The 26,108-nt window shown below is 40.1% G+C and overlaps 1 protein-coding gene across 2 annotated transcripts; it reads left to right on the forward strand.

The window, feature by feature from the left end:
- Positions 1-2,915: 2,915 nt before the first annotated feature.
- On the forward strand, positions 2,916-24,961 carry cnot6l (CCR4-NOT transcription complex, subunit 6-like). 2 transcript variants are annotated; one of them, XM_031734853.2, is made up of 12 exons: positions 2,916-3,104; positions 6,706-6,827; positions 7,253-7,439; positions 7,875-7,960; positions 8,890-8,979; positions 9,148-9,216; positions 9,952-10,109; positions 11,518-11,672; positions 12,183-12,334; positions 14,214-14,441; positions 14,816-15,018; positions 19,819-24,961. In XM_031734853.2, exons 2-12 carry the CDS (start codon positions 6,716-6,718, stop codon positions 20,038-20,040), a joined length of 1,662 nt encoding a protein of 553 aa, XP_031590713.1. In that variant the 5' UTR covers positions 2,916-3,104; positions 6,706-6,715; the 3' UTR covers positions 20,041-24,961. The 2 variants fall into 2 exon arrangements, with proteins under 2 accessions (XP_031590713.1, XP_031590714.1); XM_031734854.2 differs by lacking the exon at positions 9,148-9,216.
- The last annotated feature ends 1,147 nt before the right edge of the window (positions 24,962-26,108 follow it).

Below are 26,108 nucleotides of genomic sequence, written 5' to 3' on the forward strand. Positions count from 1 at the left end.
AAGCAGTGAGCGGTGCTGAAAAGTCTGATCACCAAAAACAAAAGATTTTCACTCTGCACAAGAGCTGACATCATGATACTTTTTTTTTTTTTTTTTTTACATTTTAAGACTAAAAAATGGAGCTCTAATGTTGTTTTGACCAATAAATATCAGCTTCAGGTTATTTGTACTGCTAAGATGACAGACATTAGGATGGGCATGTATGTAAATTACAATTCTTGTGATTATGCAAGAGAAAAGGCAGATGTAGTATTATATTGTTTTAGTGTGGGTCAAAAGGAAGTAACACATTTATCATTATCTTGCACAGCGAAGGTTTTTCTGTCCTTTTGAACAATTACATCTTGCTAAAAGGGGTGACAAAAGTCAGGAAACACAAAAGCTCCAGTATCTGATCATTTTACTGGATAGAAAATAGATAATGGGATAATGAGCATAGCAGTGATCAGGAATTGCTTTCAAAGTGCAAATTTGTAAGAATCAGGTGGTGGACCTGTTCCTCCAGCATACTGAATACACTCATCATCATTCTACAGGGGAGGTATTGATGTATTTACTATTTCAGCATGTCATGTGCAGGTTAAAAGAGAAACATCTCAGCGAATTTATTAAGGAAGAGCAAGTGGGCAGGGAAAAATAACAAATAAAAAAAAATCAATCTTCCAGATTTGCAGCGGCCTTCAGTTTAATGATGCAGGATGACCTTGTGGTGAGAGAGAAAATAAAGCTTGTCGTAGTGAATTCAGGCTGCGGTTACAAAACAGAACTGTGAAATTTAGCTGTAACAAATGCAAAGAGGTTCATGCCTACATATCATTTCCATGCTTCATGAGTGAAACCCCCACAAAAACTGTTTAAAGTAGGATTAAAACACAGCTGCTTTTCCTTTGGATCAAATTAAGACTTCTTTAGGGATCCCCAAAAATTATTATATGCAAAAAGATTAGCTGTATTGAGTTGAATCGGTGTCTATGGAATTCTCAGTTTAAACATCTGGAAAGTTCCCATCAGTACTGACAGGCTTATAGAGTTTTTACAGCAACATATGCTGCCTTCCCCCCAGTGTATTTTTCAGGACAGGCCTTGCATATTTCAGAAAGTCCGTGCTAAATCACTTACTGATTACAACAGCATGGCGACACAGTAGAAGAGTCCTGGTGATGAACAGACCTGCCTGCCGTCCAGACCTTTCACCAGGTGACAACATTTGGAGCATCATTAAAAAAGAATATCTAACACTGTTGAGCAACTGGAAGCTATAATATTTACATCTAAAATAAGCCACAGATGCAGAAAGAAGAATATATACCAATACTGATATAAAGTACATTAATCAATAATCGGATAACATTCCTCTCCCACAAGTTCAGCAATTCCCAAAAAGAACTGCTGTTAAAAGAAGAGGGAACGCAGTGGGAAACCTGGCCCAGCGTCATTGAGATGTGTCACTGCCATCAAATTACAAAAAAGCGGTAAAATATGACAACACGCATCCACTTTTCACTGTAGGTTTCTACACAGTAAAAAGTGTGTAACCATAGAGGAAGTGTTCTTAGTTCTAGTACTTGCCCACTGACTTTCTGTTTTTTAAGTGATTTATTCCGGACTATGATGAAACTGTGGCAACACTCAGTGAATAATGTTTTTATTTTTCTTGAGTCAGTCCGTTGTACAATAATGCTCTCAGTCTACATCTGATATTCTTACCCTTCACAAGAATAGTTTCTGGTGTATTTATAGTGTGTCAGTTTTCATAAGAAACATATTTTTGACCCGTGCTGCCATCTGGTGTTCAAACACATGATTTTTCTGCCTGAGGATACAGTATCTTCACTGCCATAAAGTTTGATGATGCAGGTGGTCCATCATTTTCAGGGTTAAATCATTTTTTTCTATTGAAGGTTCATCTTATCCTGGTGCTAATGAGGAAAAACATCTCTCCTAAAGTTTACCTACATTTAGGGTTTAAGGCTTTGCACAGGTGCATTTTAAACAACCCAGCAGCAGTGTTGCAGGTACAGTAACACTGCAGTTCATCAGACAGCAGACCAGACACTCTAACAGAGATTCAGCAGTCGCTATGCAGAATCAGTATGATGGGCTTATAGTTACCTTTTCATAGATATCAGCACATTATGGAGTAAAAGGAAATAAAAGGGCAAATGAACTAGTTCTTATGTGGTGCTTTTCTGCTCAAGCACTCACACACTTTATGCAACATGTTCCATTCACACATATTCATGCAAACACTTTCTTTTACATTTAGGTGCTTTTCTGTCTTACATTCACACACATTCACACTCCTGAATGCATCAGGAGCAACTCGGGGCTCCGTATCTTGCCCAATGATACTTTGGCATGCAGACTAGAACAGCCAGGGATCGAACCTCCAACTTGCTCTACTTCCTGAGCCACAGCTACCCCAAAAATGTGGTTGCAAAGGAGGTATAATGAGGCAGCGAACGGAAAACTGGGAAAAGCAATGGAAGGGAGAAATGAGAGGATGATGGATTTACAGGATTCAAAAGAAAACACAAGAAGGAACATGAGAGGAACACAGGAAGGACTGGGTTATATCACGACTTGAATTTAGTCACAGTGGTTTAAACAATTAATCATTCATAGCCAGAAAACACCAAACAGGTAAATGCAATGGGACTATTGTTGAAATGATGAAACCAGAGAACATGTTATATGTCAGAAATATGAGGGTGAGAGAAGGTAGTCAGTGTAATCAAAGTTAAAACAGATCTTATCGATTTACTGCAATGGAAATTCAGAAATGAAAGTTATCAGGTCATATTTAGTTCTAAAAATTGGATTGAAGTTATTTATTTATTTAGTTAGTTAGTTTTGTTTTTTGAGCGACATTGTGGCCTCCAGTCCATACCAGTTGGTGGCGCTAATGCACCAAAGTTAACAAGAAGAAGAAGAAGCCCTGGGCGGGTGCGTGGTCGGTGTGTGTGCGAGCACGAGCGGAAACGGCGTTTGTTGTTCTTCCCTCTGTTTCCGAGACGTTCAGGGTCTAAACGGGTTCAACAGCCGCGTCTGCATGTTGCTGCCAATTCCCGCAATAACCCGTCTTCTACCGCCCCCGAATGAAGGTAATGTCAGGTCTCACTTTGTTTCTGTGCTGCTGCCACCTTCTCCGTGCTCTCCCGGGTTCAATAGCACTTAAATCCGCTCGTATTCGTGCCAAGTCCTCTCCCCCGCAGTCCGCCTCGGTGGCTGCCCGGGCGGCTCGCGCCTCACAGCCGCTAGCCAAACAAATCCAGCGGCGTGCTCGGAGAGCGCTGCAGGTTTAGCCGTGTTTGGGCTTCGTGTTGGAGCTGTTTGAGTATATGGAGCTGTGGAATATCTTGGCGTGTGCACATCCAGAGGGTGTGTTTACCTCGCTGTCAGGTGTGACAGCTGGAGGGCGGTGGGCCGAACTTCTCCTGAACGGGCCCGACCGTGTCACTTCTGACATTATGGCTATGTTTGGATACTCAGCTGTTGAAACAGTTGCCATCGCTATATTAAAAAAAAAATGAAATAAAATAAATAAGAACTCCTCAGTCCCTGAAAGGTGGTTTTTGTCAGACTATTTCGGTTGTGTGCGATAACATCTGGAGCCTAAACTATTGAAATCCCCTCCTGCTTGTGATAAAAGTCTCTGCTGGAGCTGCAGATTCGTGCCTGTCTCCATATGGTTGTGATATGAATCGATGCCAGCAAGCTATATATCTGTCACTGCTCACTTGTGACCTGGTAGTAGTGTGTAAACACGTTATGTAAGTCCTTCTCCAAACTTATTCCCCTCTGCCAACCCTCACGGCAGCTGCTGCATAATAGCCGTGCGCCTTCGTCTTTTCGGCTTTGCATACTTTTCATGTTGACATACACGCTGCTCAAAAGTTATGAAGTGTTGTGCATGCATGGCTTTGCTGACTGGAGCGGAGTTTAAATAACCTGCACGCTCCTGCTTCAAGCAGCGGTCAGCCAAGGTTATTAAAGCAAACTGAAACTAAACCAAGTGTGCAAAAACATTTTAGTTAACCGACATAAAAACAGAAACTGGATGAAAGTAGAATAAAACAGGGTTCATCTACACTTTTATTTTATTTAGGCAGGGTTTTGCATTGTAATGTGGTCATATAAAATCAGCCAAAGGTCCCATCTGACTCCCTCAGAATCAACTGCTTTTAATTGCATAGTATATTTAATGAAGCAATACAAAATGTTACCTTCACACTTTGAAAATCTTACCAAGTGACAGCCCCTGGAAGTTCAGGGAAATTTGGGTTTATTTATTCATCAGAACTTATTAAGTGCAGGAAATACCCCACAGTCAGATTAATTTTACACCTGTTCAGAGTGTCACAGTCTAAAGCCAAATTTTGTGTTATTACAACATATTTGCTTCTATAAATTTGAGCATCAGGTTATGTGTTATGTCATAGTTTAATTCGCATAACTGCATCAGTTTCATGTCAGTGACATAGAGGAACAGAGAAAAGGTACCCTGGATATTTGAACTTTGAAGTTTTCTGATAATTCATTGGAGAAAACCTAAAAACAAAAAAGTGCATTTTGTTTCAATTCTGAAGGGTAATGCCACCATGTGGGACGGGAGGCTATACTGGAAGATTATTTTGGCACAGAAGTAACCACGGTTAGGGAAGCACCTGGTTAAAAAATGTAAAAAGGAGACCTTTCTTATGCTTTAACCAGCCACTTATGGTAATATTTGTTTTTCCTCACGTGAACTAAAACTGACAGATTCTGTAGGAAAGGGAGTTTAGTGTTTGTGAGGAAAACAAGAGCACAGAAACCAGATAAAGAATTAAACTCTACAAGCAGTTTCTATAGTGTTTTTGTGTCTGAGAAGAAACTGCAGTAGTAGTTGTTTAATTCAGTGCAAGTATTTGTAACTGAACTTTGAGCCATTTTAATCAAACTTTGAGATGATTCCAAAACGGAAATCTCTGTGAATCAATTTTTTTTAAAGCCAAGTGGTCCATGGATACATGTGATGACTTATATTAAAAACATGGATATTTCATAGCTTTGAAATAAAAAAACAAAACAAAACAAAAATCTGGCATGTAAGTAAAATCAGCCAGAAACATTTGTAGGCTTCAGCTTTTAAAATGCAATGCTTTTTCCTCACATGTATGATACTAAACTGTGGTTTGGACTGTTGGTCAAACTAAACAAGAGCCAAATGTAACATAATGGACATTTTTCTCTTTTTGTTTCTGAGATCAAGAGAAAATAAAAGGCAAAATTTCAGCCTGTATTTGTTGGAGACAGCAGGAGACCAGGGATTCAATAAATGCCTTTACAGACCTCCTTCTTTAAACTTGCCTTTCACAGAGGGCTTAAGTACAGTGTTGTGTTTTCTCTTGATTGGCACCTTGATTTGAGGCTGTAAGGTAAACCCCTGCTAGAATTAATGTCTGATTCTTGCTCTAAATAACCCACTACTGTCATCCTGTTTGGTCAAAAGGGTGGAAACTGCTTTCAGTCAGCTGCTCAAAGATCAGAAATTTGATGCTTTTATTACAAAAATGTCTCTAGCTGAGTTTTTTTTCTTTCTTTAAACCTACTGGGAGAGTTACGTCAGAGTATCGGCTCTTTGTGTCGCTGCCAGTTCTCCTCCAGGTGCTCCCTCTGTGGTTTTCTGGTTTGGCATCGTGTTGGTCCAGACATTGTGGTATGCTACGGGTGGGAAGTCATCTCTAGCAGCGACGTGCCGGTAAAAGCTTTCTGAGGCTGCTGATGGTAAACGGTTGACTGCTGCGGGTGGGGTGAATGAGAGGGAAAATATTTTGCAGAGTATTTAAAAAAAGTTTTTAATAAACGTATAAACTGGTGTATGTGAGAAGAAGTGTGGGTCTGTTTCTATTCCCAGAGAACTCGGTTACATTGCAAACAGGCTGTGTTTTCCTTTAAGAGTTTTTAATCATTTGGGTTTTTTTAAAATATATTATTTTATCTGTTAGTCTTTCTCTATATATGGATATATCTTACAGAGTTTCTTTTATTAATGGTGCTTTGACCATAGTGGTGATGACAGCAGAGACTGGTATCACAGTGGTGGTTTTTTTATTTATTATGGTGGTGTCATCATCATATTTTTGCAAAAACGGCATTAATATAAGTTTACAGTGGTTCATTTTGTGAGGTGCAGATATCTAATATAAAATAACTTAAATCAAAATGTTAATTATTTTTTATACATTTATTTATTATTTTTATCAGTTTACTTAAAAATACAGTTCTTGTAATTGCTAAATATTATATTCATAAGATTACTTTGCAATTGTATAGAAGTATCATTATTGTTAATTTTATCATAATTGTTTTCTTTATTTTAATTATTATCATGTTTTTATTTATCCATTTAAAACATTTTAATACTGTTAAATATATTTATTTATTAATGTAAATGCAGTTCTAATGTTTTGATTATAAATAATTTGAGTTTTTTATATCTTTTTTTTTTTAATGATCATTATTAGTAGTAATTTTATCATCATGTTATTGTAACTGGAGGTGGTTTTTCTTGACTCCTTTTTCCTATTTATAAAATGATTTCTTTGAATTTGTTTTCTAAAATCAAATAATATTATTATTGTTATTAGTCGGTAGTGTTGTCCTGCTCTTTCTAATGCAGAAAGCTAAAGCACATCTCCGCCGTGTTCTTGCTGTGTTTTTCAGATTAACAGGTATGCCAAAGGAAAAATATGATCCTCCAGATCCCCGCAGATGTTACACCATCATGCCAGCCGACGAGGCGGCAAGTGGGAAGAAGTCTCACTGGTCCGAGCTCGAGATATCTGGTCAGTCTCACTCACTCCCTCTGGGCCCGCTTCCATTAAAAATAAAATCCCCGCTGAGGCCTTGAAGCTCAGATCTAAAACTATTCCTTAAGGAAGGAAGCATTGAAAATGTTGGAAACATTTTAAATCTCAGCTCATGTCAGAGTCAAACTACTGTGTTTTAATCCGTGAGAGTTAACTTTTCTCATCTTAATGAGAATGTTCTTGGAATTTATTAATTTTGGGGGGGTGTTTTTGGGTGCATGCAAATCAAAGCTGAGCTGTATTTCCTGTCAGAACTATCCCAACATACATGCTGTGCGCCAACACTGTGAACTACTTCACCATGAGTAGTTCATGTCTTACGGACATCTAGTTAAGTCTTTAAAAGCCACATTATGCTTTTGTTCTCATGTTCGACTTGATGTCTGTCTGTTTGGATGCAGGGCGGGTGAGGAGCCTGAGCAGCTCATTGTGGACACTCACCCACCTCACGGCGCTGCACATCAATGACAATAACCTGACCCGCATCCCGCCAGACATCGCCAAGCTGCCCAACCTGGTCTACCTGAACCTGTCGTCCAATAAGCTCCGCAGTCTGCCCGCCGAACTGGGCAACATGGTCTCTCTCAGGTAGGCTGTCTGCTGGTAGAAATAATTTTTTAGTCCTTTTGGCGATAACTAACCGAGCTTTACATTAGCATATTTCTGCTTGAAGTTGACCTGAAGGAAAATTCTAACTTCACTTAAGGAGACATGCGTATTTAGCCTTGAGAATGAATAATTCTTCAGAGTCACTGAAGGGATGGCACGCAGAACAATCTCAAAGCAATGAAGAGAAGTGATCATAATAAACACAATGTTTAAAAACACAGGGAACATTATGAAGAGAGGGGGTGATAAAAGCATCTCGCAAACAAAAACAAAGCTGTCAAGCAGAGACTGAAGATGTGACAACAAAAGAATGTGTGGTGGAAGATGGTTGGACGCCAGTAAAACCACATCAGTGATGAGGAATTACCAAACTGTTAGACAAAACACTGATGTCTTTTGTCTCGTTTCTTGCAGGGAATTGCTTTTAAACAATAATCTTTTACGAGTTCTGCCTTACGAACTTGGAAGGCTTTTCCAGTTACAAACCCTCGGGCTAAAAGGTCAGTTTTGTCTTTCATTATTACGATTTTGGAGCAACAAAAATGAATGTCTGAAGCCCTTTTTCCATTAGTCCCTACTCGGCACAGCTCTAGACGGTACCACTTAGCCTGTATTCGATTTCCATTCAATTCGAGTACCACCTAATTTTTGTGGGGTCATTATAGCAACGCAGCCAAACGTCCCGTGACATCATTTGTAGTAATAATAATAATAATGGATTGGATTTATATAGCGCTTTTCAAGGCACCCAAAGCGCTTTACAATGCCATTATTCATTCACGCTCACATTCATACACTGGTGGAGGCAAGCTACTGTTGTAGCCACAGCTGCCCTGGGGCAGACTGACAGAGGCGAGGCTGCCATATCGCGCCATCGGCCCCTCTGGCCAACACCAGTAGGCGGTAGGGTAAAGTGTCTTGCCGTTTGTATGCGACATGAGCGCTACAACAAAAGTGAGCGTCAAGACTCTGGGACTTCGCCATTGGGTTTCAGTAATGTGTGTTTTTATTTTCGCAAAGGAGACGCTCTCATGACCCGACCTGACCCGAGTAGGTACTAATGGAAACGCGATATAAGAGTACTGAATCACTGCTGTTTACCAAAAAAACTTGAGAATTTCTCCCGTAATGATAGCTGTTGAATAAATAAAATGATCTGTAATGAGTGCGCAGACAATTTTTTTTCCTTCGTATAAATGTTTTTGGCTTCCCTCAAAGAGTTTCAATGAGAGCCAATAGTTTTGTTCATTTACTCAGGCACATTCAGTGGTCACAAATAGCCAGCAAAGGCATAGACTCCAATGAGCTGACACAGATTAATTGCTTTTACCGTGTGCTTATATATTTAGTCCCTCCCCCAAAGGCCAATTATAAGGTAGGAAGAAAGAACAAAAAAAATAAAAAAACACCAATACTGATTCTTTTGCAGGAAATCCTTTGTCCCAAGACATCCTCAATTTGTACCAGGAGCCAGATGGAACCAGAAAGCTTTTGAACTACATGCTCGACAATCTAGCAGGTAAACAGCTCGTCAACGCATGACCTCACCCCTCATCTGTTTATCAAAACTCATGCATATTTTAGCAAACAGTTTTTTGTAGACCTCAGCGCTGCAGGTATATCATAGCAGGTAAACCATTGTGTCTGTCATGCACAAATGAGCACTAATCCCGGCCTGTTTTTCCAGTGCACCCAGAGCAGCTCCCCCAAAGACCTTGGATCACTCTGAAAGAGCGAGACCAAATGATCCCCACCGGTAAATTTCCTTCATATAATAACCTGGCACTGGGAGAGAGTCGTTTATGAGCTGATAGCTTCTTATGCTCTTTAGGTTATCCGTAAAGCCCAGCATTACCCAGCATGCCGTGTTATAGTACAATTATATAAATGTACATCTGAAAATCTGGATAAGCCACTGTGGGTATTTTCTATAATCACCCGTATGGCTGCAGTAAAAATTGATATCATGCATAAAATAAAAACTGGCATACTGTCCAGCAGCATTTTTATAGCATTAAAAAGCACCTTTACAGCCTGGAATGAAAAACAGCTGTACCTGGAGAGATTTTTTTTTTTTTTTTGATAACTTCCCCATTTGGATTCTGGTAAGGCTTAAAGTTAGCTTTATGGCTGCGTTGATTGACAGGAACAGCTTCAACTGAAACTGGCTCATAAATTTGAAGCTGAGATAAACATTCAGATTTCTTAAAGTTAACATTAGCTAAGTCCATTGATGATCCTTTCTGAGCTATTTGTAAAGCTATTTCTTATATTTTGTAAACTTTGTAATATGTTGTGTAATTTAATTTAGTTCAGTCTGTTACTGTTATTGTCTTGGAGTAACTGTAACCACATGATTTCCTTAGGGATTAATAAAGTATTCTGACTCAGGCTGTTCGTGGTAAACTACATTCATAACTGTCAGATGTGTCGTGTGTCTTTTCTCGGATGACTCTGTAATTTAGCAAACTTCACTTTTGTCTCCCTGTAGCTGTGTTCACGGTTATGTGCTACAACGTGCTGTGCGACAAGTATGCCACGCGACAGCTGTATGGTTACTGTCCATCCTGGGCCTTAAACTGGGAGTACAGGAAGAAGGGAATCATGGAGGAAATCACCAGCTGTGACGCTGACATCATCAGCCTACAGGTAAAGCCAGCGCCGCCTTGTAAGATACTTTAAATCTTCCTCACTAACTGTTTTGTGGCATATTACTAGTGAGTATTTGTGGTGGAGCCATAGCGTACCTTAAACAAAGAGTATTCAGGTATTCAGCCTCATGCACTAGCGCAGGCTTCTTCTCCACCAGAGATGTGACACTACATTTTCGTAAAACCAGTCTTGTTATCCTGGGATCGGACTGCTGGCTGTGATTTTTAATTGGTGCTATTGCTTTCTGTCGCCATCTGTCCATCCCCTGAGGTGATTCCCCCACAATCGTGTCAACAAAGGTTGTTATTATTCTTCGGACTATTCTCCGCTCTAATCATTAGACTGTGTGCAGAGCTGCTATAAACTGCTTGGATCAATCCAGAGTATCCAGCATTCACCTGTCAGCACAACCAAGCCATTGTGTATTGAAGGAGATAAAGAGGTAGATGTTACTGATTAATCCTGCCCATACAAAGCTGGCTTTAGTTTCCACTGAGTGGAAACTTCCCTGAGAAGTGCTGTATATTATCTACTAGTCCACCTGTGTAACAGCTAACCTGCAGGACATGCAGAAGGTAAACAAAACACTATTTATCATCAGACCCTGACAAAGCTGCATATTAATAAAATGATACAGTGACTGCACCACATGCATACCATTAATTTCTGGTTTTTGGCAGCCGTTTCAATCTTGTATGGATCTGAGAGAAGTGAGGAACAGGATGGAGCTAAAAGTCATGCGCTGCACATATATCTCTGAGCCATCCACCTGCACCATTTACTCATTATGATACACTCCTCTCTCATTCATCAAACATGGCAAATTTTGCTTTCTCAAATTATGTTTCTATGATTTAATTCGCCTTTCAAAGTTTTTTGCTCTAAAGGGAAACTCCGATAAAGCCACAGCAAAAATACCAGCGTTCATCTCTTTAGTAAATCATGACAGCTTTGACTGCTCATTTAGACTTCACTGGCTTTTTTTGAAAGAAGTACACTTACAGTCATGAGTGAATTTCAAGGAATCAGAATGTTCATCCTTAGTTTTTAACCCCACAACCGTGAAAAGTTGATGGGATGTTGTCATCACCCGGGTGGGTTGTGTGGACACCCACAGTTGTGAATGTGATAACTCAGAGCTTGTATCTACTCGGAGACTGAGGGGCCACACTGATAGCCGAAAGTAGTTTTATTTACTTAGATTTTAAAAGCACTGATGTGTATCTTTAAATAGTACAAGAACCCTGGTTATGATTTTGAGCCCTTCCTTATCCAGTTTACAAGGTTTCCCAGCAGAGACGATCAGCCGTGTTCACTTCGCCTGTCAGTGTTTTAATGTTGTGTGCGTTCCCTGTATATCTCATCTGCTCCTTTACATGACTTTTCTTACCTTGTGTGTTTGCAGGAGGTGGAGACAGAGCAGTACTACACGTTGTTTCTGGAAACACTAAAGGAGCGCGGCTACGACGGCTACTTCTGTCCAAAATCTCGTGCCAAACTGGTTTCAGAACAGGAGAGGAAACATGTGGACGGCTGTGCCGTGTTCTTCAAGACTGAGAAGTGGGTTTAAGAGCTTTATTTTATACACGTTACAAAACATGCCTTTATGTTGGTGGTGATGATTTGAAACTGGCTGAATACATCTGATGAAAAGTTTTTCTAGAGAAGAAAAATGTCCTCTTATTAAAATCTGAGTTCATGTTTGCAGTTTCAACTATAACATTTATTACATTATTATAATTATATTATTACTATAAATATAATGTCAGCGTTTTTGTAATCTGTGCCATAGATGGAGCTCAGCTCGCTGTTTTTTTTCATGTAGGATTTTTCATGTAATCTATTTAGAAATGGTCACAAACAACAGGGAAATGCGTAAGACTGCATTGCAGACTCATCGCAGCCTGATTACATTTACTTTCCTTTGTACTCGCCCAGCCTGGCTCTCTCTGAGCCAGGAAAAATGAAGGATGAGGAGCAGATTTAAAGTAGGAAAAACTTTTCATATGAAACTAGTGCATTTTCAAAGCCCTCATGGACATTTCTGTTGCTTGTTTGATTCTCTCACAGGTTCACTTTGATCCAGAAACACACTGTGGAGTTCAATCAGGTAGCCATGGCTAACTCTGAGGGTTCAGAGGTCATGCTGAACAGAGTGATGACCAAAGACAACATCGGGGTGGCCGTGCTGCTCGAGGTCAATAAGGACATGTTCTCCGGGGGTAAGAAATGACTGATTTTGTAATTTAGCAGTTTAGGTAATTCCAAATTGTTTTCTCCTGACCCAAAAATGGCTCCAGCTTTGTTATATTATCAAATTATCCATGACAATATAACCATGCATGTGAAACTAACTCGCCTGCCTCTGTAACTTGGAAATTTAGAAGGTTATAAAACCAGCATCATTACTTACATGTGATACATGCACACAGTTCAGTAGTTACAGAGCAAGATTTTTTAAAAATCTGATTGTTTTCAGCTTGAAAATTGTAAAACTGCAGTAATGTATTTTCCCACAAGGTGTCACAATTGGGTTTTAATCAGAGGCTTCAGGGTGCTTTACAAAGAGAGTTAAGAAGTTACAACAAAGGCTGGAAATGGAAAGAGAAAAAGAAAAGATGTAATGTTTAAAAGACAAAATAAATTGAACTGAATATACGCTGTTTAAAAAATAAACTGAGGTACACTCGATTATCACAGTATAACACAAAGCGAGTTAAACTTCAGGGATCCCAGTCGAGCTGCACAGGTCCTCATAAAGCACGTCGGGCCACCACGCCACTCTCATGGAGTCTGTTCCTGACAGTTTGGTCAGAAACCTGCCCGTGAGTAGCCCACCGGAGGTCACTGTGTAGGGCGCTGGCAGTGCTCCTCCTGCGCACAGATACAGGTCCTGCTGTTGGGTCCTACAGAAAATGTGTTTTAGTGAAGTTGTGTCCATGCAGATTGTGTGTTTGAAGGTGTTTTGCCTCACTGTGGCTGATGATACATAATGTCGTTGCTTTAAAGATAATATGTATTTAATTAGTTAGTTAACTTACTAAGGTGAGAGACATCTACAGGCCATTTCCACTCCCAGTGAGCTACAGTGAAACTTCTGTTTGTAGTCGTTTCCTGTCTCGTTCACTGATGCTCACTATATTGCACTCTTCCTTTTTAATTATTTTACTCTGTCAGCACTTTTAAGTTTCTGAAGTTGCCTCATAGTTCTGTGGTTTACTGCATCTGAAATAAGACCACGATGAGGATTTGTTCAGGGGACTTTTACATCCTATTTATTTTATTTTTAGGACAAAAACAAGTTTAGTTTTTTTTTTTTTTTCCATGTGTCAGTGAAAGTGATGCACTATTTTGCTTACATAGCGTCTGGTTTTTTTTTCCCCAGTATAATTTTGTGGAACTATAAATGTCTGTCCAGTAAAAGTGTGTAGAATTGTGTAATTCATATATTTTAAAGCCCTATTCTCAAAATAAGTGAAGAAAAATACCACAACTCAGATTTAGAATCATTGTCAGTTAATTTCTTTCCTCGTGTACTTTTTATATGCATCTTTCACGGCCTTATTTATAGAACTTTTTGTTTGTAAAAGCATAAATAAAATTAATTGATCATATGTGAAAACTATATGTGCAAAGTAAAAGTTGTTTTTGTGTCGGGCTGTAAAATGTTGATTTATGCTTTTAAGTTTCTGTTAAGTTGCTGCTTAGTCAAGCTTCTCGGCTTGTCTGCCGTTTTTTCTGGAAGTTGCTGCTTTTGGAAAATATTTCCTTTCAGGGCTTTCTTCATGAAGACTTTTAGGATGTCACATGATCGAGTACAAATGGTCACAATTTTTTTTTTTAAACTTTAAGGGAAACAAGTATTTTTCATGAAGTTTGTATTGGGCTTTAATTACATTTCAGTGAACTATAGTTTATATAAATGCATGTGAACATGTTGGGGAGTGAATTTGAACTTTTAATAGAAGGAAAAGGACGTGATTTTAAAAAAGAGCACGAGAGGATTGCTATAAAACAGAATGTGACACAATTTTTTTACATGTATCTTTTTTTTTTTTTTTTTTAAATAATCTGTAAATCAAAATTTTGTTTTTTTTTTAGGCATGAAGCCGCCTCAGGAGAGGCAGCTCATCCTGGTGGCCAACGCCCACATGCACTGGGACCCCGAGTACTCGGACGTTAAGTTGATCCAAACCATGATGTTCCTGTCAGAGTTAAAGAGCATTGCTGAGAGGGCCTCGGGCTCTGTGGCAACGGGATCGCCGACCTCTGACCCGTCCTCAATCCCCATCGTCCTGTGCGCTGACCTCAACTCGCTGCCTGACTCCGGTAGGGCTCTGTCACTTATCAGGAACCAGGGTCATTCCATATAAGTCAACCAAACCTGATTGAAGTTCCCACCTGATCCACTCTGGAACACCTGATAACTTGACACAGAAAAATAGATTTAGCTTGATTAAAATGATCCATATTCAAAAATGTGAACCTTCATTATTTTATTTTATTATCTCGTTTTTTTTCTTTGTTTTTACCGACAGTGGGAAAGTGTCTGTATATTCATTTGTTACCAGCATGGTTTCCATCATCAGTTTCCCTTTAAAGCCACGAATGATGTCATGAGTTTCTTTTCCTTAATTAAAGGAATTAATAATTAAATAAAGTTCTGATTAATATCTCGCTAATGTTCCTGCTCTTTGACGCAGGTGTGGTGGAGTATCTGAGCAACGGAGGAGTGGCCGAGAACCACAAGGACTTTAAGGAGCTACGCTACAGCGAATGTCTGACCAACTTCAACTGCAACGGCAAGAACGGAAACTCGGATGGAAGCATCACACACAGCTTCCAGCTTAAGAGCGCCTACGACAGCAATCTGATGCCTTACACCAACTACACATATGACTTCAAGGTAAAACAAAAACACAAATAAACTCGTTTCCATTTGAAGCCATAACAGTAATTTATATAGCGCCCAAAATGTCAAACGTCAGGCTGACCGAGACCCCCAAACATCCTCCGTGGAAGGAAAAAACCTTCAATGGGAAGAAACATCAAGAAGCAGACTCAGAGAGGGGCGTAGAGCAGGGTCGGGGTTGTTAGGGGAATTTATGGTCCCGCAAATGTGTCTGACTGAAAAGTTAGAGGGGGAGTTGTTTTCACCCACCTGAAACGTTCCCTGTTCCCTGCTCCATTCTCTGTTTGTGTGATAACTTGGTCAAAGATTAGCGTGTGCAGTGAGTCACATTGACTCTAACCAGCTTCTGTGAGAGGACACAGATGTCCTGCTGCAGATGTTCTTTCCCCTTTTACTCCTGAGTGATCTGACAGCTCACCTTATCCTGGTTTGAGTAAAGCAACTGAACTTGACGGGTTCACTGTTGTAGGCCTGCGGAAGTTGGTTGGTGGGTCGTGCCCGATTTTTGTAAATCTGTAACTCTTTTAACATGAAGTGTGAGTCAGCTTATCTGTTTCTGTAAGTTAAGTGAGACAGGGTGCGCTCACTTAGAGCGAAGCTCTTAGGAAAAAAATGCTTACCAGTTACTTTCTTTTTAAATGTAAAGTTTTACGTTACTGGATCGTATTTATCATGAAATGTGAGTCACTCTGCCAACTAGTCTTGTTTCTGCATGTTAAGCAAGCCAGGGTTAGGTAATAATTGTGTCTTTATTCTTGAGAAATTATTCATGGTGGGGATCTCACACATGTGAACCAGAGAGACCCCATCGGAGAGGAAGCTGCTACCAAGAAATAGTGGTCATTCCATCAGTTTTTCATTAATCCACATGAGCTTGATTGTCACGCATGATTTCCGGTTAACAGTACAAACTTTAGATGGAAGAAGCAGGAAGAAGAATGAGTGTATCAGTGAGTGTGTGAATGGCAGCTTGTGATTATACTGTACAAATAGCTAGCATACTGTTTTTAGAGCTGCCGTGTACAGATATCAGTTTTTGTCCTGACTTTATCATCTTGCTCTAGTAATAATAATGCTCATATTTTCACTAACATCCACTATTTTCCTCCTCGCTACACAAAAACTGATGTGTGCAGGAATTAAAAGGCACAAATGAGGTTTTTTTGTTTTTTGTTGTTGTTTTTTTGTCTGCCTGTGCGTCTCACAGATAATTGAAGAATTTGTCTAACAAATGTAACTCTGTAACAACAAATTTCCCGCGTGTGGGACTAATAAAGGTTATCTTATCTTATCTTATCTTATCTTATCTTATCTTATCTTATCTTATCTTATCTTATCTTATCTTATCTTATCTTATCTTATCTTTGGGACATGTTATAACAGGCGCTGGTGTGGAGTAATATCACGATACAAAATGCAGCATAGCCTTCACATCCTGTTGTCACCATCTTAATTTGTATCTGTTTCTAACTTTCACTGTGCTGTAAGCGTCTTTATCATGTAAAACATGTCGATGGTCTGTGGTTTTGAGGAGACCCTCGCTGCATACAGATGCTGAAAGTTTTTTATGCGTGTCACCTTGCAGCGCGGACTTTCCAAAGGAAGAAATAAAGTAAGAGAGAGGAATAAAATTAGCCTCCATGTACACTGGGACGGATGCTGATGCGCAAAGCTCGTTTTCATCCTTGAGGCGTCACTTGATAGCATTTTATCAAAAACCACCGCCATGGCTCATTTTGGTGCTTTGTGACCTTTGCGGTTTCAGGCATTATGAAGCTGTCACACTAATACCATAACCCTGTGAGTCAGGGAACAGATGGCAAGGTTTCCCTAAACCTAAACAAGAAATGTTTAGTCCCTAAACTTAACCGAGTGGTTTTTCCCAGCTAATAAACTGGCAAATCATGCCTCCGCTTCTCCTCCAGCTTCCTAATGAGTACTTTGCATGTTTCCAAAGATGGACCGTTACCCTTCATTGGTCGAGCGCTGTAGCCGTTGCATCGACAGGGTGTCGTCAAGACATAAGGGCTGCATGTGACATGCTGGGCTGAAAACGTGATATTACTGGTCGTCTCTGCCACGTTAAAATACAGAAAATCACTACCTGTTATATTTATTGTGGATAATGTCGCTGTTTCAGGTGCAGGTTCAGTCGTGTAGATAAACGTGTTACAGCGACAAATTTAACGTCAACGATGAATTCTGTCAAATTGGGTTTTTTTGTACTGAGGCTAATTTGTTACTGCCACCGTTAAATTTGGTGCTGGGAACTCTGAGTGAATTACACAGACTTATAGGTGGGCATTAAGTTCAGTCGAGAAAAAAAAAAATACTGTGTTACTTTGTGTTTCACTTTTGTATATCTGAGTTTTGCAGTGGGAGCTGTCAGCGGGAACGGAAAACTTTGAACATCGCGGCCTCTGAGCCGTGATTTTTACCCTTCAGCGTGCTCCGCAGCAAAAACTCGTCTTCGCTTTATTTCGTGTGAAGCTGCCTTGTGGTTTTGATTTGTCACATCATTTCAGCTTCGGTTTCTAATGAGTCATCGAGCCAGACAGTTCATGCTCAAATTCTTTTTTTTCTTCTTTTTTTTTTCTGCTCCTACTTTTAAGATCAGTGACAATAAATTTCCCCAGTTGTCTTACAAATGGTTAATTTAGTCAGTATTGGGGCGTCAGTTATTTAACACAGTTATTTATTACCTTATTTTTTTAATATATGTATATATATGTATGCATGCATGCATGCACAGACTTTCCAGTGGGTTCTCTGGTGGGGAATTTAAGCCCAGATTGGTGGGTGTTTTTGACTGTAATCTTCACATGAGCAATGTTTAGTCCCTCCGGCCTCCACACGGGGATCTCTGTGGGTACAAGTGGGGGCGAGACCTAGGCAGCCAGCGACGGGGAGATCCACAGGGAGCTAAAGCTCACAGTGATACCCTCAGAGATGAGGCATCTACGGCCAGCCATTAATAAACCTTCCATATACTGAACTTTTTCTGACTTAACTCTTCCGACAGTCCAGTCTAGCCATTCTCACTAGCCCTGTGTCTGTAAGGCTCATCTACTTGTTTACAATTTTAGTCTCTGCCCACTGGCGATATCACTGGCTGAATCCCACGGAGTCACTGGCAACACTTTCGGTGATTAATGTTTGTACTAATAACGAGCTTGACTCATTGCTGCTTCTCTTAGCGTTGATTACTCATTTGAGGAGCTAATGTGTTCACGCGAAAAATAGATTCATTAGAAACTAAATTAGAAACTGGAGCTCTACATCAAACAGGGATTTTCTATAAACACTCATAAAAGAAGCAAAAAACAAAACTAGCTCCTTCTCATTATGAAATAAAATGACACAAAAATGTAATAAACAGATTAAAAACAACACAATATCAATTAACACTTAAGTTTGGACATCTCCTCAGCACAGCATCAACAAGAACATTACTAGTCACGACACTCGCACTCGTCCACTCGTGGAAGTTTGAGCAACATCCTGAATTAGTTATTTTATGCCACCTGTTAAGTAGGAGGCTCAGAGGTAAAGATTTGTATCATCGAGGGGATCCTGCCACGTTGGACTCCAGTGCTAAATGATGTTTACTCTGGAAAGCAAAGAAAAACTAGATCGTGGCTCAAGAGTTGGGAGTTCGCCTTGTAATCGGAAGGTTGCCGGTTCGAGCCCCGGCTTGGACAGTCTCGGTCGTTGTGTCCTTGGGCAAGACACTTCACCCGTTGCCTACTGGTGGTGGTCAGAGGGCCTGGTGGCGCCAGTGTCCGGCAGCCTCGCCTCTGTCAGTGCGCCCCAGGGTGGCTGTGGCTACAATGTAGCTGCCATCACCAGTGTGTGAATGTGTGTGTGAATGGGTGAATGGCTGGATGTGTAAAGCGCTTTGGGGTCCTTAGGGACTAGTAAAGCGCTATACAAATACAGGCTATAAGATTAATAAGATCAAGTATCAAAAACTCACCCAAGCTGCTTCTCTGTGATTCGGTGAAAAGGGTGGTGTCCTTAAAGAAAGGAACACAAGAGCCAATCAGTGATGAGGAAAAGAGGACAGGAAGTGATGTGTGGAAAAGTGAGGAAAAGGGTAAATAAAATAGACCAGCTGGACCTTTTTAAACTTTTTCCGCAGTTACTAGAAAGAGCTCAGGCTTTCTGTACGAATCTTGGCAGATTGAAATGTTTTACGGTCGAATGACAAACGGCAGACTTTGTGCTTCCTTGTCTCCTCCATCCTGTTGAAAGAAGCTGCATGAGGACCTGTAACGTAATATGTTTATATCACAGAAAACAAACTTGAATATTAAAAAGCATGTTGATGGTAAGGCTCTTGAAATACGTCTTAAACGTGTTGTTTCGGTTATTTTAAGGGTGTACTCTGAAAAGCAGTGAAAGCAGGAGGTTTGATTGTGTTAGTCCTCCTCACCATGGTTCGTCTCTTCCAGCTGTGGCCACGTCTCTTTTATATACTGATGGTAAAAATCTCCCTGTGCATTCTCACTGATATTTCCTCCTGCATCCTCCTCTCTCCTCTCCCTTCCTGCTGCATTATGCAAGGTGTGCTGAGGTCACAGAGAGATGGATGGCACACATTAGAGAAACGAGAAAAGCTTTCTTCCTCGCATCCTCTGCTCGTATCTGTGGTGCGAGAGACCAAAACACGAGAAGAGGAATTGAGGATGTGCTGCCATGGAAATGGGGAAGCAGTGGATCATTAAATTGTTGGTGTTGTTTTAAGTGACTCCCACACAGAGTTAACATCAGGTGGCGTTTGTGTATCTGCAGGGTGTGATCGACTACATCTTCTTCTCCAAGACCCACATGAGCGTCCTGGGCATGCTCGGACCGCTCGACAGCCAGTGGCTCATAGACAACAACATCACGGGCTGCCCCCACCCGCACATCCCCTCGGACCACTTCTCCCTGCTGGCCCAGCTGGAGCTGCACCCTCCCCTGCCCCACCCGCTCAACCCCCTCAACGGGCTGCACCTGCCGGTCCACAGGTAGTGCAGCCTGAGAATGAGAGAGAGCGCCCCGCCTACCCCTTTTTACCCCACCTTTTAAACACTGTCCCACCCTCCTCCTCCCTCCAGCTTTATACAGGACTCTGTACAGTTTACCGATCACGTTAAACTCGGACACCATCTGACCGCCTCTAACCCCAAAAGGAGTGAAGTATTTGCCCCGGGTGTTGCTCCTTTTTATGTTTTTGCACACTGTATATTTTTATTTTTTTCCTTTCTCCCTTTGAAAAGGCTTGATACCAAATGTTGGGCTTGGGATGAAGCATTTCCCAACGTCTGTTTTGTTTTTTTGTTTTTGGCTTAGTTGTAATCATGGCCGCTTAAAGATTCCACAACAACAAACTAATACTAACAACTGTTTAAGGTAAATCTACTACACAAATGTAAGCGTCATTTCACACAGCTGTGAAATTTTTAGAGTACAGACACGTGATCGTATTAATGCTGCACAGTTTATAGAGCTGAAACCTGCTTTCACTCACAGATTAACTGACAGGTATTTAATTGAACGGGCGTTCAACACTACAAAAACAAAACCCTCAAACTTTTGGATGTTATAGGAGAATGTAGAAGGATTGTTTCTGTTGGTAATTTTTTTGCAAAAAGGTCCTTATTTGAGATTCAAAAAACTAATTTGATAATAAGTAGGGAAATGGGTGCAAATTTTTAAGGATAAAATGTGCAAACTGGGTGTTTTTAAAAAAAAATAATGCTATTTAGCATTGAGGTATGCGTCATCCTGGATCCATGTTTAGAATTAGGCCGATGTCACTCAGCATTCTATGAATTTCTTTCACTTTACCTCGGTGCGGTACATGTCTTTTATAAAAGGTTTTTTTCTTTTTGCAAAGGCTTTTGTTCTCTGCAGCTCTGAAGTAATAAAACAATCAGTTGTTCGAATATTTTTCTAAGCATTGCAGGCAGATTTGCTCAGACACTGCCTTTTTCCTGACATCCACAAACAGTCTGCTTCACAGTTTTAGCTTTTCCTGCTGTGGTTTTTAAACCCCTGATCTGCCTGGCCAAAGAATCCCCCACAGCACGTGACATGTCCTCCGTCAGTAATAAGACCTTTATTTATCGGTGCCAGAGAGAAAACGTATATCGTTTAATGTTTTAGTCGATGTTTCCTGACCAAGAGGCTGAATGTATTTATTAAAAAGGCTCACTATGAATTTGGTTCTCTGAGCCGATTAATGCCAGATCCCTGTGGACTCTAAACTTTGTGTATTTGTGTCAGATGATTAGAAGGAATAGCTCTTTATTCTGTAAGTCGTAACTCAGGGCTATGCTATGCATCCAGCAGGACCTTTCACACTAAAGACTCTCAGAGTCACGTCATACGAGCAAAACCAAACAGGAAGCTACTGTTCTGAAAAAGCACAGGTAATGTATGTGTTTGCATACAGATATGCTGTTGTTCATCTTGTCGTTATAGAAGTCCCAGGTCTTTGTGCATTTTTGATAAAATACTGATGCACTTTTACTCCTAACCTGGGAAATCAAATTTGTCCTAATTTTAGAAGGTACAAATAAAGCATATTTGATCAGTTTTAATTGAATAAGACTTTAGTTTGCTTTAAGGCCTTTAGAGAGGCTGACACGATGAATGAAAGGGATCGGACTGGGTGTCAGTACTACATGTTTTCAGTGCCAGTACAAAGAAAATGAGAAATTATTTTTTAAGATGGAGAGGGAGGAACATAAATGTTTTGGGGTTTTTCTCAAAAAAATCTCAAATGTTTAAACCAGCAGCTCCAAATCCACACACTAAAATCTGTATCCTGTTTATTTTGGGAACTTTGCTCTAGTCTCTGCCCTTTTTAACCCGTTGTGTGGTTTCTGTCAGCTGTTAAATTCTTAAAACAGAATATCACTCTTTCAATACACTGGTCACAATTCAGCTATGCAAACTGAGACAACTGGACATGGCTTGTATTAAAGTGGATGTTATGTATTTCCAGCTCAATCTACCAGAGTAGCTTTGTATGATTACTGTTCAGAATAATCCTTATTTATCTTACACTGGGCCTTACTGCAGCCGCTTAGTTCCTCCTCTGTTTGAAACGACCAGTTTTAGCTCCTCTCTCATTGAGTTCAAGTACGGCATGTGGACCAGTGGCAGCTCGTAGTAACAAGGAAAGTTGAAGTACATGTAAAGTGTTCATAAAGCAGCACAGAGGAGACCGAAAGAGCTTTCCTCTTGAGTTTTAACCCTTCTGTTGTATCTGTCATAACAGACACTGTTGGTGCCAAGAAATATCACCTCATTAAATACCATTAAATTTAAAAACCAGGACAAAAATAATGAACCTAACTATCTAAATGTGTCTCTGCAGCCCTCAATCAAGAAAAGCTAAGCTTAATGCCACCACTCAGCTGTTTAGCTCCCTTTCCCCTTCTCTTCAAGTCAAATTTCTTCTGATTGGTTGCCCCTCAAAAACAGCTGGTGGGTGGCGCTTCTGTGCCAGCATGACCTTATTTGGCAAGTCTTCTCTATTTGGCCTCATAAAGAAACGAGGGTTAAAAAAACTGTCTGAAGCAGTCTGAAGCACGGGATTTAAGCTCACAGGCGTTACTTGTACATATGTTGACTTCAATATTTGAAACCTTGGACCTTGGACATATTTACTATGAACATTGTGTCCTATTATTTTCTTTTTACCCCTCATTTCTACACTGGAAGAGGAAAAGTTGAAAAGACTGGGAATCACTGGTCTGAACACAGAAAAGTTGAGCTTATTTAAATCAGGAACCATCTGATTTCAAAGAATGAATTCAAAACATCTGATATTAAACACCAGCTTTTTCTACACATTTTAACTGGTACAGCATGATGGTTGACACCCAGTCCTGTCTGTGCAGGCAGATGTGCCTCTCAGTGATAAACATATCTGGCATATTTCACACTGCAGTGTCTAGTAAACCCGGATTAGTTAAACCAGTCTAAGCTTTTCCTGTGTTTGAAAGCCATAATTCTGGGATACGTGGTGTCAGCACAGTGCGGCGTGTAACCATGTAGCTGCAGCTTTAAATCGCAGGTTCTTCACTTTAACTGGCCTTCTGTTGCACATGATTTAACGCTAATGAGTTCACCTCTGGGTTCGGTGGATTCGATCCTGGTGAGCATTTAGAGGCCTATACTTCACTCCTGAACTAACCTCACAGGGTTTTTATTTCCTGGTTTTTGTACCACAGCTGTACATAAATGAATCTGTCTTTGATGACGGCGTGTCTTTCACATCTGTGAGGGGAATGTACCATTCTCCTGATAAAGGGGCGTAAAATTTTCTCACAATTCAAACGTGTACTTGGTGTTGTAATTTTCTTCTAAAGATCTCGTGTGTGAATACCACCTCCACATTTGTCTCTGATGCTCTTGTAGAGACCGGACGTGTCTGTTTCCAGCTCTTGTTTTTGAACTACGGGCATTTTCTGTCTCCGACAAGCAGTCTTTCAATTAGTACTTTGTACTACTCAGTATTACCAATATTTTTGGGGGAGAAAAAACATAAATGTTCTAGGTCTAAAAGCAGCTCGTCTATATGGGTTTCATTTCTCCAGTGTCATCTCAAAGCCTCCCTTGCTCTAAGTTTAAAATTCTTTTGTTTTCCTGTCATTTCTGCTTTCACACACATTAAACACCAGTTATGTTCCCAGTTATTCCACAACAATACCAAACTGTCGTCACCTGAAAGCAGTTCACTTGTTAATTTTGTCCTTGTAGACGCACCTCATACACTTTTTCTACAAACAATGTGCCTAGTTTGTACAGTTTCTCCAACAGCAGCACTGCCCATGAGACCAAGACCCTCAGAGATTAACCCAGCACCATCATCCAGCCAACACCCTTCGATCCATCCTTCCATCCCTCCAAGCCAACTTTTCATGTGGTGAGATTGTGGGAGGAATTCAGGACTTTTTTTCCCTTCAGTTTCTGTTACATTATGTAAAATGGTCACTCTCACTTGTTTGTGGTTTCCTTGCTAGGACAAAGATCATCACAACCATCACGTGGAGTTTCTGAATGTAGAAATCCTGTTGTTTGATGTAGTCGATTTGGTTTTATTTTCGTTCCATTGTTAATTCAAACTGTCTCAGCTACTGGCCATTAGTCTTTGTTGGTGAATACGATGCCTGGCGATAGTAACTGGTGGAACACGCAGAGGATTGGGATTAAGCGTTAAGCAGACGTTTTAATTTCATTGTCATATTTGTACTCTGAATTTTATGGCTGTAGGCCAGCTCACTGCAGAATCTCTACACAGAATTTAAGAAATACGACTAATGAAAAATGGCATTATGCACGAGTATGTTCATTATATCGATTAAAGGGGACCTATTATGCTTAGTTCCTAATCCAGTCCACTCTGGAGCATCTTCAGGTGGATTGAAAGTAATCCTTACTTACATCATGTTTAGCCTTGATGCAGCAACTCAGGTATTTTAGCTCCCTTTAAGCCCAGTTTCTACTGATTGGGTGCCCCTCATCAGCTGCAAGTGGGTGGGGCTTCTGTGCCTGAGATGACCATATTGGGTATATTCACTTTCTCTGCCATCACAAAATGTTCTGAAACAGGATGTTTGTATCAGTCTGAAGCCTGAACTTGTATTGTACACACTCTGACCTCATTATTAGAGACTTTGGCCATGTTGAGCATGAACATTGGATCAGTACAGAAATGGCAGAGAGACAGGAAAAAGCAGAATCGGTCTCCTTTAATTCACTGTGGAAAATTAATTAAGAAAGAATTAATTAAAGTCAGGAGCTCCACAGATTTTCAAAGCTGAAGAGCAACTTTCATTTTTCAAATCCGAATTTTAGAAAATTAAAATAAATGACAAAAGCCAGAAATGCAATTCTGTTACTTCTGCAAAATGAATTAAAGTATTTTTAAAGTTTCTGCCTTTCATTGTTGTTTTAGTAATGTGAGGTAAGAGAATGAAAACTGGGCGTGCGTCTTTGTGCCACCAGCAGTCACCAACAAAGGTGCTACTCTAGCTCTCGAGAGTTTTTAAAGAACCACATTTAAATCTTATCAGTGAAGGTGGTATGCAGTTCTTCACCACACTGGTTTCCAGTCCAAGCGTCCACCGCAGGCAGGAGGAAGCACCCAGTCAGCTTCCTCTGATTGGAAGAAAAACCTTCAGCTGTGGTGAACAGCTCTTACCAAAGCCAAAGTTTGCCTCATGTTTGGCATTTAAATGTAAAAAAAAAAAAAAAAAAAAGGATAAAAATAAATTTAAATAATGTGGGTGACGTTGTCATCTCTGTTTAGTTCCTCTGATTAAAAGAGACAAAAATGCAGATCTTTCCTTTGTAGAATTCCTGTTGGCTCCTAAAATTTAAATATGGATTTCAAATCAAGGAAAGGCACGAATTTGATTCTGGCAGAAAACTTCACAAGACACAGGATTCCAAGATATGTAAAAAGTTATTTAATCTGATGAAATTTGGAGATTACATGTTCATCTAACATAAACATACTCAAACAGGAAGTCATTTTCTCGCAATGTTAATTTATATAGATTTATGTAAATCCTGTTTACATTAGAGCGAAGTCTTTAGTGTTTATCACAGCTTATCCTTAGAAACATTTGTCATGGCTCCACAACTGCTCAAAAAACTGAGATGATTAATCATTGGACTACAATAAAAACTACATTTATTGGACATAATTAAAGCAACAAAAACATGCTGAATGTAATTTTTGGCTGTTTAAATTATTTTCTGAGATGATCCATAATTCCATATAAATAAATAATGAATCCAATGTGTCAACAAAAATGTTTCAACCTGCTTCATTAGACTGTGGGAAATGAAATGGCCTCTGAAGCTACACGGTTCCCAAAAACAGTCGTGCAGAAAAGCCTGAAGCTGTGATATTTACATGAGTAAAGTGAGGACTTCTGCAAAGGCTCCATCTGTATTTTATATGTGAGCATCACCTGTCAGTTATAAACAAATATTCAGAGACACTCCCCCGACAACCCACAAACTCTGTAGGCAATAAAATGTCATTTTTTGAAAACTCTTCTTGTCTGTGCTTT

Source organism: Oreochromis aureus, linkage group 12 (assembly GCF_013358895.1).
Source record: "Oreochromis aureus strain Israel breed Guangdong linkage group 12, ZZ_aureus, whole genome shotgun sequence".
Classification (NCBI taxonomy): domain Eukaryota; kingdom Metazoa; phylum Chordata; class Actinopteri; order Cichliformes; family Cichlidae; genus Oreochromis; species Oreochromis aureus.